This window comes from Oryctolagus cuniculus, chromosome 19 (genome assembly GCF_051225735.1).
Source record: "Oryctolagus cuniculus isolate XC-2025 breed Fujian yellow rabbit chromosome 19, ASM5122573v1, whole genome shotgun sequence".
Taxonomy (NCBI): Eukaryota; Metazoa; Chordata; class Mammalia; order Lagomorpha; family Leporidae; genus Oryctolagus; species Oryctolagus cuniculus.
In genome coordinates, this window is record NC_142885.1 from 43,028,857 (window position 1) to 43,045,789 (window position 16,933).

At 53.1% G+C, this 16,933-nt stretch overlaps 1 protein-coding gene across 1 annotated transcript in view; it reads left to right on the forward strand.

The window, feature by feature from the left end:
- Positions 1-249: 249 nt before the first annotated feature.
- LOC138847122 (uncharacterized) overlaps positions 250-16,933 on the forward strand; it is a 31,659-nt gene continuing 14,975 nt past the window's right edge. The window contains exons 1-7 of the mRNA XM_089320811.1: positions 250-304; positions 447-579; positions 1,353-1,699; positions 2,202-2,320; positions 12,091-12,152; positions 13,192-13,386; positions 13,812-13,943. Coding sequence (XP_089176937.1) covers positions 250-304; positions 447-579; positions 1,353-1,699; positions 2,202-2,320; positions 12,091-12,152; positions 13,192-13,386; positions 13,812-13,943 — 1,043 coding nt within the window. The remainder of the gene's footprint in view (positions 305-446; positions 580-1,352; positions 1,700-2,201; positions 2,321-12,090; positions 12,153-13,191; positions 13,387-13,811; positions 13,944-16,933) is intronic.

Sequence of the window (16,933 nt, forward strand, 5' to 3'; positions counted from 1 at the left end):
GGGGTGCAGGGGCTCAAGTGCTTGGGCCATCTTCCACCGCCTTCCCAGGGCACTAGCAGAGAGCTGGACCTTGCTGGAGCAGACCAAGGAACACCAGGTCTGGAGGATGCACTGCAGGCTGTGGACAGTGCTGTGCACCTTGAGCCTGGGTCTGGCTAGGTGGGAGCTGAAGGGTCAGGCCACCCGGAGGCCAGAGGGAAAGGGGGAAACCTCCCCCTCTGCTCTCTTCTTCCCCCCTGCAGCCTCACGATGTGGACCTTCATGCTCCTGGGCCTTCTCTGTGCCTCGGCCTCTGCCAGTGCCAGTAAGTGAGCCGCTGGGACTCTGGGGGCGGGGTGGCAGGAAGGGGCCCCTGCTCGGCTGGTGGCCAAGGCTTGCAGGGCTGCCCCTGAGCGGTGGGAACTGGGAGGTCCTTGCCTCCAAGACCCCCTTTCTTTCCACTGCAGTCCAGGCCAGGTCCTCCTCCTACAGTGGCGAGTACGGATGTGGAAGAGGGGAGCCATTCTCCCACTCCAGCCTCCAGCTGGAAGGGCCCATCACAGCCATCCGTGTCCGGGTTGACAGCTTCAATATCGAGGGGTAAGGCTCCTCCGCATTCCTCAAGCTCTTACTAACTCAGGAAGTGCTCTTTCACTCTGGGCCACCTGTGCCTCAACCAACAGGTCCCTAGTGAGGCAGGATATGGGGATAGCTGTGAGAGGACTCGGCTTCCAGAACCGTACCCTTTGGACTCCTCCCTCCCCGAATATGCCTGGTGGTGGCAAATCATTAATAACCACTAACTCTCAGGGGCCTGGAATCGACCAGCCAAGTCCACCCGCCTTCTGCGGTTTAAAGTTTCTTTCCAATATCCCTGCTGGGTGCCCTGCAACTTTGCTCAACGCCTCTCTTGAGCAGTCCCCACTCCATTGCCAGTTGGAAAATTCTATCACGTGCAGAGCCAAAGTGTGTCCCCTGATCCTGGATCTGCCTCCTGGGACAGCAGGGACAAGCCTCTTCCCTCTCCCACAAGGGAGCCACTCAGCTGTTAGAAAATCCCTTTGCTTCCACAAGTGCGGGAATGGGGGAGGGGCATCATAGGAGGCTGGACTCCAAATTCAAGGCCTGCCATGTGCTGTGTGTGGGCGACTCTGGGCAAGCTGCCTTCCTTCTCTGCACCTGCTGTCAGCCAGGCCAGGAGCTGAAGTTCTTTGTGTGGTCCTCCAGGGCTCACCCGGCCTACACTTTTGGGGCAACTAGCAGGGACTGCTCATGCTAGTGTCCAGTTTGGAGGACTCCACGTGCAGGCCAAACGGTCCTGAACTCTGATGACCTAATCAGTGTCCCCGTTCCTGCCCTCCCACCCGTCCCAGTCTCCAGGTGCGCTATGGCCAGGTGTGGAGCGACTACGTGGGTGGCAAGCTGGGAGACCTGGAGGAGATCTTTATTCACCCAGGGGAGTCAGTGATCGCGGTGTCTGGGTCATACGGTGACAATCTGAAGACCCTGACCTTTTTCACCAACTACGGTCGCATCCTTTCCTTTGCGAAAGGCAGAGGCGTAATCTTCCATGCTGTCCCTTTGCACGTGGACGCCGTGCTCCGATTCATCAGTGGCCGAGCTGGCTTATTCGTCAACGCCATTGGCCTGCACTGGGACACCATCCCAGAAACTGCCCCAGCGACTGCTGAGCCCGCCTCCTCCGTGGCAGGGCCCCGTGGTGGGGTGTGACAACTCCCTGATCACCATTCCCATACAAATGGCTCAATAAAAGGACATGGCTAAAGCTGGTGTGCATGTGGGTGTGTGCAGGCGGGACCCACTCTTGGAGGGCGGTGTGACTCTCAGCTCTGGCTACCTGCTGCTAAGAGTGGGAGCACGAGGGAGACAGGTGTTGAGAATCCTGGGCTCTTCCGTACGTCGCAAGGAGAGGAGACGCTGGTTTGAGCCAACTCTTTTCGGGGTTAGCTCTTGAGAATGTCTGTCCAAACAGGAGTTCTGAAGGGAAGGCTCAGCGGGGGCACACCGCCGAGCCCCAGGTGTGCCTCTCTGGCGCCCTCCCCGCTGAGAAGGGGCTTCTCTGACCAAAGGCTGTCCCCTCTCCCTGGAGGTCAGCTGCAGGTGGGTGGCCTGCACCTCTGTCCTCCCATCTGTCCCAGATGCGATCTCCCTGCTGAAGTTTCGCCCCAGTTTGTGCTTAAGGACTCCACCCCATTCCCCAGGCCAGTTCTTCCTCGTCTTTACCCCTAACCTGGTGCTCTTGCTTAGCCCTCTGGGAACTGGCGCTCAGGCAGATGAGAAGCCCGTGGCTGAGACACACCCATGTCCCGTATTAGAGCGAGTGGGTTTCATTCCTGACTCCACCTTCCTGCTGACGTGGCTGCTGGGAGGCAGCAGGGACGGTTCAGGATGGTTCAAGTGCCACCCACACGGAGCGCTGGTTGAGTTCTTCTCCAGCTTCTGCCCCCACTCCCACCTCTCTAACAAACAGAAAATAAAAATGGAGCCTGCGCCGTGGCTCAATAGGCTAATCCTCCGCCTTGCGGCGCTGGCACCCTGAGTTCTAGTCCCGGTTGGGGCGCCGGATTCTGTCCCGGTTGCCCCTCTTCCAGGCCAGCTCACTGCTGTGGCCAGGGAGTGCAGTGGAGGATGGCCCAAGACCTTGGGCCCTGCACCCCATCGTAGATCAGGAGAAACAGCATGCTCCTGATTTGGATCAGTGTGTTGTGCCGGCCGCAGTGCACTGGCCTCGACTGCCTTTGGAGGGTGAACCAACGGCAAAGGAAGACCTTTTTGTCTGTCTCTCTCTCTCACTGTCCACTCTGACTGTAAAAAACAAAAACAAAAACAAAAAAAAACCAAAACAACAACAACAACAACAACAAAACACCACCACCAACAACGGAGAGTCGTTCCTTAGGGACCCACCATTTCAACAGTGTGAACTTGGCCAACACCACAGCCAAAGTGGAAATTCTGGGGCAGGCACTTAGTATGGTGGTTAAGTTGCCACTAGGGGCTGCGTCCCATATCTGAGTTCCTGAGTTCAAGGCCTGGCTCTACTTTCGTTTTTTAAGACTTTTTCAAAAAATATATTTATTTGAGAGTTACAGAGAGGCAGAGGCAGAGAGAGAGAGAGGTCTTGACATCTGCTGGTTCACTCCCAGATGGCTACAACGGCCGGAGCTGGGCCGATCTAAAGCCAGGAGCTTCTTCTGGGTCTCCCACGTGGATACAGGACCCAAGGACTTGGAGCATCTTCTACTGCTTTCCCAGGCCACAACAGAGTGCTGGATCACAAGTGGAGTAGCCGGGACTCGAACCGGCGCCCATACAGAATGCCGGTGCTGCAGGCGGCAGCTTTACCCACTACTCCACAGCCTGGCTCCACTTTTGAGTCCAGCGTCCTATTAATGCCAACCTTGTGGGAGGCCTGCATTGAGTTCTGGGCTCCTGGCTTCAGTCTGGCCCAGCCTGCCTGTCGTGGACATTTAGGGAGTGAACCAATGGATGGGACATCTCTGTCTGCGTTTCATAGAGCATGAAAATAAAGTTTTTACAGTAGTAAATTCCAAAGTAGAGACATTTTCATCTTTGATTGCCCCAAGCACAAGGGGTTAGTTACAATTCAGGGGAAGCATTAGGATGGCTGGATAGAGTCAGTGAGGACACAAAGTGGCTTTGGGAAGAATTTCGAGGACTCTAAAATACTGGCAGTTTTGGTTTTGGTGGTAGTGGTGGGCAGTAACATATTGCTTCCCATAGATTTCTTTGTGTCATAGGGAATGTCAAAGACATAATTCTTCCCAAGTAGACAAAGAGAAGTTACAGACATGTAATTTTGTAAACAATAAAAATAAAAAAACCCAAACACTATAAAAAGAAGCCCACCACTAGCATGTTTTCATAACAATTCCGTGGGTGCCAGATGTTGCTGTGGATCCATTCTGAGAGGAGGATGGTGGTGGGGGCAAGAGGCGTGGAGTCACCACACAGACCCCAGGTGTGGGTGAAAGCAAGCCAGATGCGAGCAGCTGGAAGACTCATTTATTTCAGTTGGCACAGCATCTTATAGAGCCAAGGCAGCCAATCTGGTCAAGGGGTGGTCTATGCCCTAACCAATCACAGCCTGTTGCCAGGCAGTTTCCAAAGCCATCCAATCACAGCCTGTTGCCAGGCAGTTTCCAAAGCCATCCAATCACAGCGTGTTGCCAGGCAGTTTCCGTTGCCTGTGGCCATCTTGGCATGGCCTTCTCATTCCACCACAAATTCCATCACAGAATATTATGCCATTGGAATTCTTTTTGAGCTATAAATATCATAGATCTTACCCTTTTCAAGTGTGCAAGTGATTTTTAGTATATTTGTAAGGTTTGTAAAGCCTTCATCGCCAATTCCAGAATACCTAAGTAAAAAAAAAAAAAAAAAAAAAAAAAAAACCCGAGGCCATGAGTTGTCTCCCCAGCCTCCCTTGAGCCCAGCAGAGTCATGTTCTCATGTGTGAACCTGAGGAAGAATTAAATCAGGCTGATAACAAAGCCATTGCCTTACATACTCATTTGTGGTGAGAACATTTACGATCTACTTTTAGCAATTCTGACGAAAGTCACCATTCCATGAGATCTAGTGATCACTAAAGGCTGCTTCTTCCTTTCACCTGAAACTTTGTATGCTCTGATCAACATCTTGCCTCTCTCCATCCAGTGTTCCACCAAACCTCTCATGACTACCACTTTTTTTTTTTTTTGGTAAAGATTATTTATTTGAAAGGCAGAATGACAGAGAGGGAGAGACAGGGAGAGATCTTCCATCCACTGATTTACATCCCATACAGCTGCAATTGCTGGGGCTGGTCCAGGCTGTAATCAGGAGCCTAGAATCTCATCTAGGCCTCTCATGTGGGTAGCAGGGACCCAAGCAGTTAGGCCACCCTCCATTGCTTCCCCAGGTGCATCAGCAGGAAGCTGGATCAGAACTGGAGCAGCTGGGACTCAGATCAGCCTCTGATACGGGAAGCCGCTTAGCCCACTGTGTCATTACTCTGGCCCCTGCTGACGGCCACCCTGCTCTCAAATTCTGAGTTGGTATTTCTTAGATTCTACACGTAAGTGGGATGTGGTATGTATTTGTTTCTCTGTGCCTGATTTCCCTTAGCATAATGCCCTTCAGGTTCACCCCTGGGGTTACAAAGAACAAGGTTTGGGAATACAGCTGACTCAGAGGTCATTAGAACATAAATAGTGAAGTTCATGTGCTACAGTGAAGTTCATGTGCTGGGTGTGGAAGAAACCATTCAGGAAAGCAACAGGTATAGAAAAGGAGAAAGGCAGGACTAAGCGAACTGGGAAACACCAGTGTTGGTTGGTACAAAGAGGAGGCAGTTACAGAACTATAGAATGGAGGTTAATGTTGTGGCACAGCAGGTTAAGGCACCACACTGCATCCCATACTGCGGTGCCCATTGGAGACCTGGCTACACTCCTTCTGGTCCAGCTCCCTGCCTCTGATAATGGCTCAAGTGATTGAGTTCCTGCTACCCATCTTGGATGGAGCTCCTGGCTCCTGGCTTTATGCTGGCCCAGCCCCAGCTGTTGTAGGCATCTGGGGAGTGAACCAATGGATGGAAGATCTCTCGCCTTCTCTGTCTGCATTTCAAATCAATAAATAGGGAAAAAAGAACTAGAGAATGGAGTGGTATGGGAGGCAAGGAGAAGGCAAGAGAGAAATTCCAAGCAGTGGCTAAGGCCAGGAGAAATGGAGAAAAGGAAAGATCTCCGTTTCTTCCATGGTGGCCGTGAGGAGGTCATCCATTATCTTGACAAGCACAGCTTCAGTGGCCTGCAGGAATTGGCTGAAGCAGGCTGCAATTTGCTAAGGAATGAATGGGAGGTGAGGATTCCCAGAGGCGAGGGCTATTTCAAGAAGTATGTCTCCAGAAAGACAAAAATAAGCTGGTAGTCATAGCTGGGGACTGTGATGTTGCGGTGGATTTATTCTGAGAGGAGGAGCGTGGTAGGGGAAGAGGCATGGAGTCACCACACAGACCCCAGGTGTCAGGTGAAAGCAAGCCAGAGGTGAGCAGCCCACAGACTCGTTTACTTCAGTTGGTAGAGCAGCTTAAATAGCCAAGGCAGTCAATCTGGTCAAAGGGCGGTCTATGTCCTAACCAATCACAGCCTGTTGCCAGGCAGTTTCCAAAGCCATCCAATCACAGCTTGTTGCCAGGCAGGCTCCATTGCCATGTGGTTCCCGAAGCCATCCAATCACAGCCTGTTGCTAGGCAGTTTCCGTTGTTAGCGGCCATCTTGGCATGACCTTCTCTTTCCACCGCATTTCTTCCATTTCATTTATTTTTGAGCAACAGGAGGCATGATTCTTGGCCAGACCCCGTTTCCATGTGGTCTCTGCACATGGCTGTTCCTGTCTTAGGTTGTCTCCCAGGGGATCTTACCCATCATTGACTAACCAGTGCTCTAAAAGGGAGGCCACAGGAGTGCTTGCTCAGATAGGGATTGAATGAGGAACAATGGTAATCAGGAATGGCGTGACCGCACACAGGTATGGAGACCCATGAGCCGGCCATGGGCCCACATGCTAAGGCTTCGCTTGCTGACCATTGGCATTAGTTACTGTTGTGTGGATGCTTATGGTTTCCGTGGAGCTGTGATATCGGGACCGTTTCATAAGTCCAGGCTAGAGTCCAAACAACTGTGGCCTTGGGGCTTCCCATACTTCTTTTCCCACTGACCAAGGCTGAGAAAACACCAGGTGGAAGCTTGTTGTTAGCACCCGAGTTGCCTGCTACGTGACCAGGAGCTTGATTGGATGAAGGCGCGTGATCACCTTTATAGTTGGACCAGGAGCGCATGGACTGTGCGTGATCAGGCACCCGACTGGAGCACCGCCGCATGGACTAAGCTTGCTTACATGCTTCTGCAATGATACACTATATAAGCCGTTTCTGACATGGTACGGGAGCTTCCCCTTGCTTTCAGAGCTCCCCTTGCTCAAGGGTTTCTTTTTCTATCCTGTTTAAATAAAAGTCTACTGAAGACCGATAAGCTGCGAGCAACATCGTTCCTTTATGGGCAAGGGAGCGACACACAGGCTGTGGGCCGTTTCAGTGGCTGACCAGAGCTAGTGGGGTATAAAGCAGTAGCAGATGTGGCTATGGGCACTTTCTCAGGGTAGGATGATAGGGCAGGTGCATCCGCTAACAAGGCAGACTCTCAGTCGTGTTCAGCTGGTTCTGGTTGGCTGAGAGTTGCAGGCTTGATGTTTCCGGCTGGTACCCAAATGGGCTGTCCCACATTCTCCGGAAAGACACAAGCATATCCTCGGCCCTAGGTTAGCAGAAGCCTTTTTACAGGCGTTGGAATCCAGGGCCTGAATTCTGTGTTCACTTCGAGATTAATGGCAAACAAGCGGGTGGGATGAGGTCTAGCTGCTGTCCTGAGAGCCTGGGTGCCTGGGGACTGCCACAAACGTGGGGATCCTCACTGGGTGCAGATGGGATGACCTCGCATTGGTTACTGCCTGGAGATCGTCTAAGTTCATCCCACGGATATTTGGGGGTGGTCAACAAGGCATTGCTGCGTTGTTTGCTACATTGTCGTTTTCACTGTTGGATCTCTCTCTCCCTAAGTTTCAACTGTTGCCTGTGAGGCAGCAGCCTGAAGTGACAGGCTCTTATCACTCACAGACTCACTATATTTCTCCTGTGCTTAGTGGGGGACTTCCTTGATTCATTAGGTCAAGGCCGCATGCCCACACGGTGTCTCCGGAGCGTCACCTCTCTCGAGTGAGGGACAATGACATGCTTCCGAATTCTGGCATGATCAGTCCTTATGTGAATTCGCCGGGCGAACCGACAGTAAAAGGAGGAGCTGAGAAGCGGCATTAGGCTTCAGGGTGGTGTGTGCCTGCCTAACCTGGGGTGACTTAGACCGAGGACAAGGACCAGGAAAGGGGCGTAGGAGGGGGTCCACAGGAACACCTGTCCTATTTTATACACGCAAGTGTTCAGCCTGATTCTAGAATCACAGACAAAAGCCAGTTAGGATCTTTTTGATTAAACTTGTTGTATTTAGTCTTTGACAGGTGAAGGAGGCTCAGTCCCACCATGGGGTCTGGATTGCACCAAGACTCGAAAAGAGGGCAAAGGCTGCTTTGTTGTTTTCGGGGCCACACAGGAGGGGAGGATAAGGCAGGACCCAGTGACTTGGAAGCCATGGCCTCCCTTTTCTGCTGTCACTTTTGCGAAGTCCTGAGAAGAACTCCCTGGAACTCCTTGTCACACGTGACAAGTTCAGGTTGCTCTGAGCTAGGTAGCTCCACTGCCCTCTTGGTCAAAACACAACCTGTGTTGCTGGTCCTTTGAGAGAGGAGCTGTGTCATTGGCTCAAAGGAGGCAGGAGCATGTGACGGTTCCTAGCTGCTTCCCCCATGGTGTGGGGGTGCAGGGGGGCATTTTATAGATGACGTAGCTGACAGCTGGTGTGTGGAGATGCAGGTTGGGCAAGTTCTCATTGGAGGAGCTTGGAAACAGGCTAGCATGGCACTGGCTCCTGCATACAGCTGCTTTGCCAAGCAAAACACTGAAAACACAAAGACCTTTGGACTTTCATAGCCTGTAGCACTGGGGCTGGGTGAAGTTTAAGGCAACGTCCTTGACATTTTCAGGGGCAGTAGGCCGGGCCCCTGGGTTAAATGGAAAACAGGGGGCAGGGGTTCGGGGCAACGGATTAAGCCACCGCTTGGGATGCCTGCATCCCACATCAGAGTTCCCGGTTGGACTCCCAGCTGCTCCACTTCCACTCCAGCTCCCCTAATGCATCCTGGGAGGCAGCATATGATGCACAAGTGCTTGGGCCCTGCTGCTCATGTGGGAGCCCAGATAGAGTCCCTGGCTTGTGGCTTCAGCCTGGCCTAGGCCTGGCTGTGCGGGCACGTGGAGAGCGAAACCGTGGATGGAAGATCCCCATCTCTCTCTCTCTCCCTGTCACTCTACCTTTCAAGGAGAAGAAAATGATAAACACGTTTTTAAATTGCCAAAAAAGAGGACCGGCATTGTGGCACAGCGGGTTAAACTGCCTACCTGCTACACCAGCATCCTATAAATTTTTTTATTTTTACTTTTATTATTTTTTAGAGGAAGATTTTATTTAATAAATATAAATTTCAAAAGTAGAACTTTTGGATTCTAGCAGTGCATCCTGTAAGTTGAAGTGCTGGTTCGAGTCCTAGCTACCTGCTTCCCATCTAATTCCCTCGAACACGCCTCGGAAGGTAGCAGACAAGGGAACAAATATTTGGGACCCTGTCACCCATGTCCGAGACCCTAAGAGAGAAGCCTGGCTCCTGGCTTTGGGCTGTCCCATCCTCAATGTGGTAGCTCTTAAAAATATATTTATGTCTTATTTGAAAGAGTGGCAGAGAGAAAAGAGAGAAAGAGAGAAAGATCTTCCATTCCTGGCTTCACTTCCCAGATGACCACAACGGACAGGCCTGGACCAGGCCAAAGCCAGGAACCAGGAGCTTCATCCGGGTCTCCCACATGGGAACAGGGGTCCAGGCACTTGGGCCATTCTCTGCCTCTTTCCCAGGCGCATTAGTAGGGAGCTGGGTTGGAAATGGAGCAGCCGGGACACGAACTGGTGCCCATACACGGGGTGCTGGCATTGCCGCCAGCAGCTTTACCCACAACGCCACAACACTGGCCCCCTAAATAAATAGTGTTACAAATTCTAGTGTGAACAGATGGACAGGTGGAGCATGGTGTTCCACCGCCTTCCCGCTCTGCGCTGGTGCTTCAGTCACTACATGGGCAAATGTGGACTCCTGGAAAGGACGGGCGGGGCCCTGGGACCCCTTCAGGGCCTCTGTCTTAAGGGTCCTGGGCGTTTCCTGCAGGCATCAAGGGAGAGAATCAGCAGTGAAAGGCAGACAGAGGACAAGGGACAAGGCCAAGCCGAGTGGCTGGGTGAGGTGACAGTTCCGTCAAAGGTTACCTGAAGGCCAAGGAGAAGAGAGGAGACACCTTGGCATTCCCGGCCTGGGTGTACCTGTGCTCCCGGAAGTGCGCCGCCCTACTTCCGGCTCTGGAGGGCGGGACTCCCTTTGCCATTTGGGCTGAGCCCCCAGTGCCAGATGATGAGCCAGCTGGAGGGGAGGGAGTGGGATGCCCTGAGCGACGGGTCAGGAGCCACTGATAAGCGATGCTACTTACTCCAGACCCTCCATGGCCTCCATGCTTCTGTCTTCTTGGAAGACCTGCTGACTCAGAGGGGTCACAGGGGCCAGTCCTGGAGACGCCAGACAACAGGTCTTGGGGCTTGAGGTGGCCGAAAGATCCACCCTTGCGGGGCCGAAGGAGTCTGACACCCACTCTGAAGTCTCAGACCCGAGGGTGGGGGAGGGCTCCAGGACCTTTCTGCCATGGTGGCTGAGAGTCTGGGGCAGGGGCCCAGCCCCACCCTGCCCCAAGGAGGACCTGCACCCCCTCAGCCCCTCAGCTTCCCTCATGCTCGCTGGAATGACGTCTCTTGGGAGGGGGGCAACTTGCAGCCCAAGTCACCCTTCTCAGAGACAGAGATGGTTTGAGAAGGGGCTGGCAGGTTGAGGCTGGCTGGCTGGCTAGCCTTGCTAATGTACAAGATAGTCCCCATGATGTGATAGAATCCATAAAGTGGTATATGGTTGTACGGGTGTTTGCCATGCCATTCTTTAAACTTTACTGCCTGCTTGTTCTTCGTTTTTTTTTTCTTTTTTTTTTCTTTTTGTATCAAAATATCAGGAAAGAGGGGGAAAATTCTTTTTTTAAAGATTTATTTATTGGGCCGGCGCTGCGGCTCACTAGGCTAATCCTCCGTCTTGCGGCGCCAGCACACCAGGTTCTAGTCCCGGTCGGGGCGCCGGATTCTGTCCCGGTTGCCCCTCTTCTAGGCCAGCTCTCTGCTGTGGCCAGGGAGTGCAGTGGAGGATGGCCCAGGTGCTTGGGCCCTGCACCCGCATGGGAGACCAGGAAAAGCACCTGGCTCCTGGCTCCTGCCATTGGATCAGCGAGGTGCGCCGGCCGCAGCGCGCCGGCCGCGGCGGCCATTGGACGGTGAACCAACGGCAAAGGAAGACCTTTCTCTCTGTGTCTCTCTCTCACTGTCCACTCTGCCTGTCAAAAAATAAAAAAAAAATATAAAAAAATAAAAAAAATAAAGATTTATTTATTTATTTGGAGGTCAGAGTTACACAGACAGAGAAGACGCAGAGAGAGAGAGAGAGAGATAAAGAGAGGTCGGTGGGGATTCAGATCTGATCTGGTCTGGGGAAGGGGATGCCTGGATTGAGTGGCAGGGAGTGTTAGTGAAGTGGGCACCTGAGTTGAAACTATCTTGGTGCAGAGATGTGTCAGCTGTCAGTTGAAGGACTAGGAACCTGGGACACTCAGGTGACTGGGAAAGGCCAGGCGTGTGTCGGTGGACAAAGAATCGTGACAAAGATCCCATCTGCTGGTTCACTCCCCCACATGGCCACAATGGCCAGAAATGGGTCAATCCAAAGCCAGGAGCTTGAGCTTCTTCCAGGTCTCCCAAGGGGGTGCAGGGCCTCAAGTGCTTGGGCCATCTTCCACTGCCTTCCCAGGGCACTAGCAGAGAGCTGGATCGGAAGTGGAGCAGACGGGACTTGAACCAGTGCCCATATGGGTTGGCGGCTCCAGGGGCGGAGGACTCACCTACTGCACTCCAGCGGCCAGCTTGTCGGTGTTGGCTCTGATGCTGGGTTCAGGAAATTCAGCCGTCTCCAGGCTGAGGCCTATACTCCATCCTAATTCAGAAAGTCCCCGTCCTGGCTGTGTCAGGAGACAGCGCTCGCCAAGAGTGAGCGCTGACCTTCTGCTTGGAGGGGAAAAGGAGGGCGTGGCTACAGCCAGACCAAGGGTGGGCCAGAGACAGTTGGACCCTGGAACATCAGGTCTGGAGGATGTACTGCAGGCTGTGGACAGTGCTGTGCACCTTGAGCCTGGGTCTGGCTAGGTGGGAGCTGAAGGGTCAGGCCACCCGGAGGCCAGAGGGAAAGGGGGAAACCTCCCCCTCTGCTCTCTTCTTCCCCCTGCAGCCTCACGATGTGGACCTTCATGCTCCTGGGCCTTCTCTGTGCCTCGGCCTCTGCCAGTGCCAGTAAGTGAGCCGCTGGGACTCTGGGGGCGGGTGGCGGGAAGGGGCCCCTGCTCGGCTGGTGGCCAAGGCTTGCAGGGCCGCCCCTGAGCGGTGGGAACTGGGAGGTCCTTGCCTCCAAGCCCCCCTTTCTTTCCACTGCAGTCCAGGCCAGGTCCTCCTCCTACAGTGGCGAGTACAGGAGGAGAGCCATTCTCCCACTCCGGCCTCCAGCTGGAAGGGCCCATCACAGCCATCCGTGTCCGGGTCAACAGCCGCTATATTGTGGGGTAAGGCTCTTCCGCGTTCCTCAAGCTCTTACTAGCTCAGGAAGTGCTCTTTCACTCTGGGCCACCTGTGCCTCAACCAACAGGTCCCTAGTGAGGCAGGATATGGGGATAGCTGTGAGAGGACTCGGCTTCCAGAACCGTACCCTTTGGACTCCTCCCTCCCCAAATATGCCTGGTGGTGGTAAATCATTAATAACCACTAACTCTCAGGGGCCTGGAAGTCGACCAGCCCTGCCCACCCGCCTTCTGTGGTTTAAATTTTCTTTCCAATATCCCTGCTGGGTGCCCTGCAACTTTGCTCAACGCCTCTCTTGAGCAGTCCCCACTCCATTGCTAGTTGGAAAATTCTATCACGTGCAGAGCCAAAGTGTGTCCCCTGATCCTGGATCTGCCTCCTGGGACAGCAGGGACAAGCCTCTTCCCTCTCCCACAAGGGAGCCACTCAGCTGTTAGAAAATCCCTTTGCTTCCGCAAGTGGGGGAATAGGGTGGGGCATCATAGGAAGCTGGACTCCAAATTCAAGGCCTGCCATTTGCGGTATGTGGGAGACTCTGGGCAAGCTGCCTTCCTTCTCTGCACCTGCTGTCAGCCAGGCCAGGAGCTGAAGTTCTTTGTGTGGTCCTCCAGGGCTCACCCGGCCTACACTTTTGGGGCAACTAGCAGGGACTGCTCATGCTAGCGTCCAGTTTGGAGGACTCCACGTGCAGGTCAAAAGGTCCTGAACTCTGATGACCTAATCAGTGTCCCCGTTCCTGCCCTCCCACCCGCCCCAGTCTCCAGGTGCGCTATGGCCAGGTGTGGAGCGACTACGTGGGTGGCAAGCTGGGAGACCTGGAGGAGATCTTTATTCACCCAGGGGAGTCGGTGATCGCGGTGTCTGGGTCATACAGCAACTACCTGAAGACGCTGAACTTTGTGACTGACGAGGGTCGCTTCCTTTCCTTTGGGAAAGACACAGGCATAATGTTGTATGCTGTCCCCTTGGACCCAAACACCGTGCTCTGATTCATCAATGGCCGAGCTGGCTTATTCGTCACCGCCATTGGCCTGCACTGGGACAACTACCCCAGAAACTACCTCAGCGACTGCTGAGCCCGCCTCCTCCGTGGCAGGGCCCCGTGGTGGGGTGTGACAACTCCCTGATCACCATTCCCATACAAATGGCTCAATAAAAGGACATGGCTAAAGCTGGTGTGCATGTGGGTGTGTGCAGGCAGGACCCACTCTTGGAGGGCGGTGTGACTCTCAGCTCTGGCTACCTGCTGCTAAGAGTGGGAGCACGAGGGAGACAGGTGTTGAGAATCCTGGGCTCTTCCGAACGTCGCAAGGAGAGTGACGCTGGTTTGAACCAACTCTTTTCGGGGTTAGCTCTTGAGAATGTCTGTCCAAACAGGAGTTCTGAAGGGAAGGCTCAGCGGGGGCACACCGCCGAGCCCCAGGTGAGCCTCTCTGGTGCCCTCCCCCCTGAGAAGGGGCTGGCTTCTCTGACCAAGGGCTGTCCCCTCTCCCTGGAGCTCAGCTGCAGGTGGGTGGCCTGCACCTCTGTCCTCCCATCTGTCCCAGATGCGATCTCCCTGCTGAAGTTTCGCCCCAGTTTGTGCTTAAGGACTCCACCCCATTCCCCAGGCCAGTTCTTCCTCGTCTTTACCCCTAACCTGGTGCTCTTGCTTAGCCCTCTGGGAACTGGCGCTCAGGCAGATGAGAAGCCCGTGGCTGAGACACACCCATGTCCCGTATTAGAGCGAGTGGGTTTCATTCCTGACTCCACCTTCCTGCTGACGTGGCTCCTGGGAGGCAGCAGGGACGGTTCAGGATGGTTCAAGTGCCACCCACACGGAGCGCTGGTTGAGTTCTCCTCCAGCTTCTGCCCCCACTCCCACCTCTCTAACAAACAGAAAATAAAAACGGAGCCGGCGCCGTGGGTCATAGGCTAATACTCCGCTTATGGCGCCAGCACACCGAGTTCTAGTCCCAGTTGGGGCGCCGGATTCTGTCCCGGTTGCCCCTCTTCCAGGCCAGCTCTCTGCTGTGGCCAGGGAGTGCAGTGGAGGATGGCCCAAGTGCTTGGGCCCTGCACCCCATGGGAGACCAGGAGAAGTACTTGGCTCCTGCCTTCGGATCAGTGTGGTGCGCCGACCGCAGTGCACCGGCCTCGGCTGCAATTGGAGGGTGAACCAATGGCAAAAGAAGACCTTTCTCTCTGTCTCTCTCCCTCACTGTCCACTCTGCCTGTCAAAAAAATAAGACAAAACAAAACAAAACAAAACAAACAAACAAAACCCAAAAACACGGTGCAAGGAGAAGCATCAAGATTACAGAAGTTATTGCGCCAAGGAGAAGAAATAGCCAGGATTTCCATGACCAGATGTCAGGCCACAAATCCCAGCCCTGCTTGGCCTGGTCCTGGAGCTGCTTGGCTTTGTCCAGGAAAAGTACGAATTTGGATTTGTACCTGTCCAGTCTGATTGACCCAGAGACAACATTCTTCCTAGAACATGGCACAGACACCCCCCAGAACAGCACTTAGCATGTCCAATTTCTTTCTTTCATAACCTTTTGTGACTTCCACACACCCTCTTCAACTTACTTGAAACATGCCATCATTTCCATTCCAGTCTAGAGTAAACTAGCCATCAGGATTCTTACAACCATGTCCTTTCCTTATTTAAAAAGCTCTTTCCTTTTTAACCCTTCTTGCCAAGAACACTCTTTCCTTCTAAACCTTACTTACCAAGCACACATTTTTATCCTTGTGATGTTTTCCATAGAGCCTGGTTGGCTCTTTCTACCTTACCAGAAGTCTGAGGTCTCCATGCAGAGTGAAGGTGCCTTACAAATCCCCTGTGTGATCTAGAGCTCTGGTTAAGGCAATCAGTTTGCTAACTGAGCAAAAGTTCCTGGGGGCAGAGCACGCTTCAGTAACGTGCCATGCCGTAACTGTTGCATACCCGGAGAAGCAGGTCCCATCTGACAAAGCTGCTTCCATCTTGAACCAAACTTCATGTGTGTTAGTCAGGGGGCTGTCTTTTAGGTCCCTTCTGCTGGCATAGATCAAGTCTATAGTCTCAGCAGAGGAGTGGAGGGGACCACTTTCCCCCTGGGTTAGAGTAGAGCAATGCCTTATTTTTACCTGAGGGTTTTTTAGAAGGAGGACCTGATATTTTAGTATTCTGCGATCTGTGAGCCAGTGAGAGCCCTTTTGCTCTAATAGAGAATTTATTTGGTGTGGGGTATAAAGGGCGATGTCTTGTCCCACTGTAATTCTAGATACCTCCTCTGTCAGCAAGGCAGCCACTGCCATTGTCTTTAGGCAGTGAGGCTATCCTTGTGCAACCATGTCTAAGGTTTTAGAAAAGTAGCCCACAGGTTGCTTAACAGGTCCCAGATCCTGAGTTAACCCTCCTAAGGTGCCTCCCTTCCTCCCAGTGATGTGCAGCTAGGAGGGTCTCTCTGGATTTGGCAGTCCTAGCACAGGGGCTTTAGTCATAGCATCCTTTAGTTGAGCAAAGGCTGTGGTTTGCTCTTTCCCCCAAAGGAGGGGTCTCTGCTTTGGCTGCCTGTCAAGAGCCTGGTTTAGGAACTGTGCTGTTTTCCTGTATCTGGGAACCTGATAGAGAAAACTGGGACTGCCTGAAGTTTGCAGGAGTAGGAATTTGCTGCATGGCCCATATCCTCTCTGGGGCAGGTTTTCTCTCCCCAGGGGTGAGGATAAGGGTTAAATAATTAACACTCTAAGGGACTAGCAATGCTTTGTTTTCCTCTGGATACCTAGTAGCTAGTTTTGCTAGGAAGTTAAACCAATGTACAAGACTAGAGTCTCAGGCTGGGAAAGGAGACAGACTAACAAATCATTTACATCTAACCATCTACATTATGGATTATTGTGCACCCCCTTAAGAGATAGGCCCTTTAAGTCCTCAGTGAGGACCTGTCCAAATAGGTGCAGGACTATCTGAGTTAGCTGTTACTGAAAGCCCTGTGTTTAGGAACTGGCAGGGAGGGCTTTCTAAGCTTAATGCTATTGGATAGACTTTTAAGGCCTTGCTGGGTGTGTGAGGCCCAGACCTATCCATGGGGTGCTGGAAGAGAATTGCAAGAGATGCAAATCTCCTTTAAGGGAGGCACCCTGTTGACTTGGATTACATGGCTGGACTAGGAGGAGAGCTGAATAGGAGGCTCATAGAAATAGGCAACTTGCATGTCACTGACCCTAGGCCATCCCCTCAATAGCAGTGGCTGGAGCTGGAAGCTGGGCGGAGGCTGGGCAGAGCCAAAGGCTTTTTAGCTCAGGGCCACAGGGTCTGCGGTTCTGAACCAGGAGTCCTTCGACACCCAGGGCAGTTCCGTGTCCAGTGGCCTTGCTCTTGGCAGAGCTGACAGAAGGCATTTGCTGTCATGACACCTGCTTGTCCAATGCCCTGGCTCCTCATATCAGCAACAGGTGCTGTTTGGGGTGCACTGGCCTTGCTGGGTCTCCTTGACGGCAGATCACTGTGTAAAGCAGCCATGGATGGG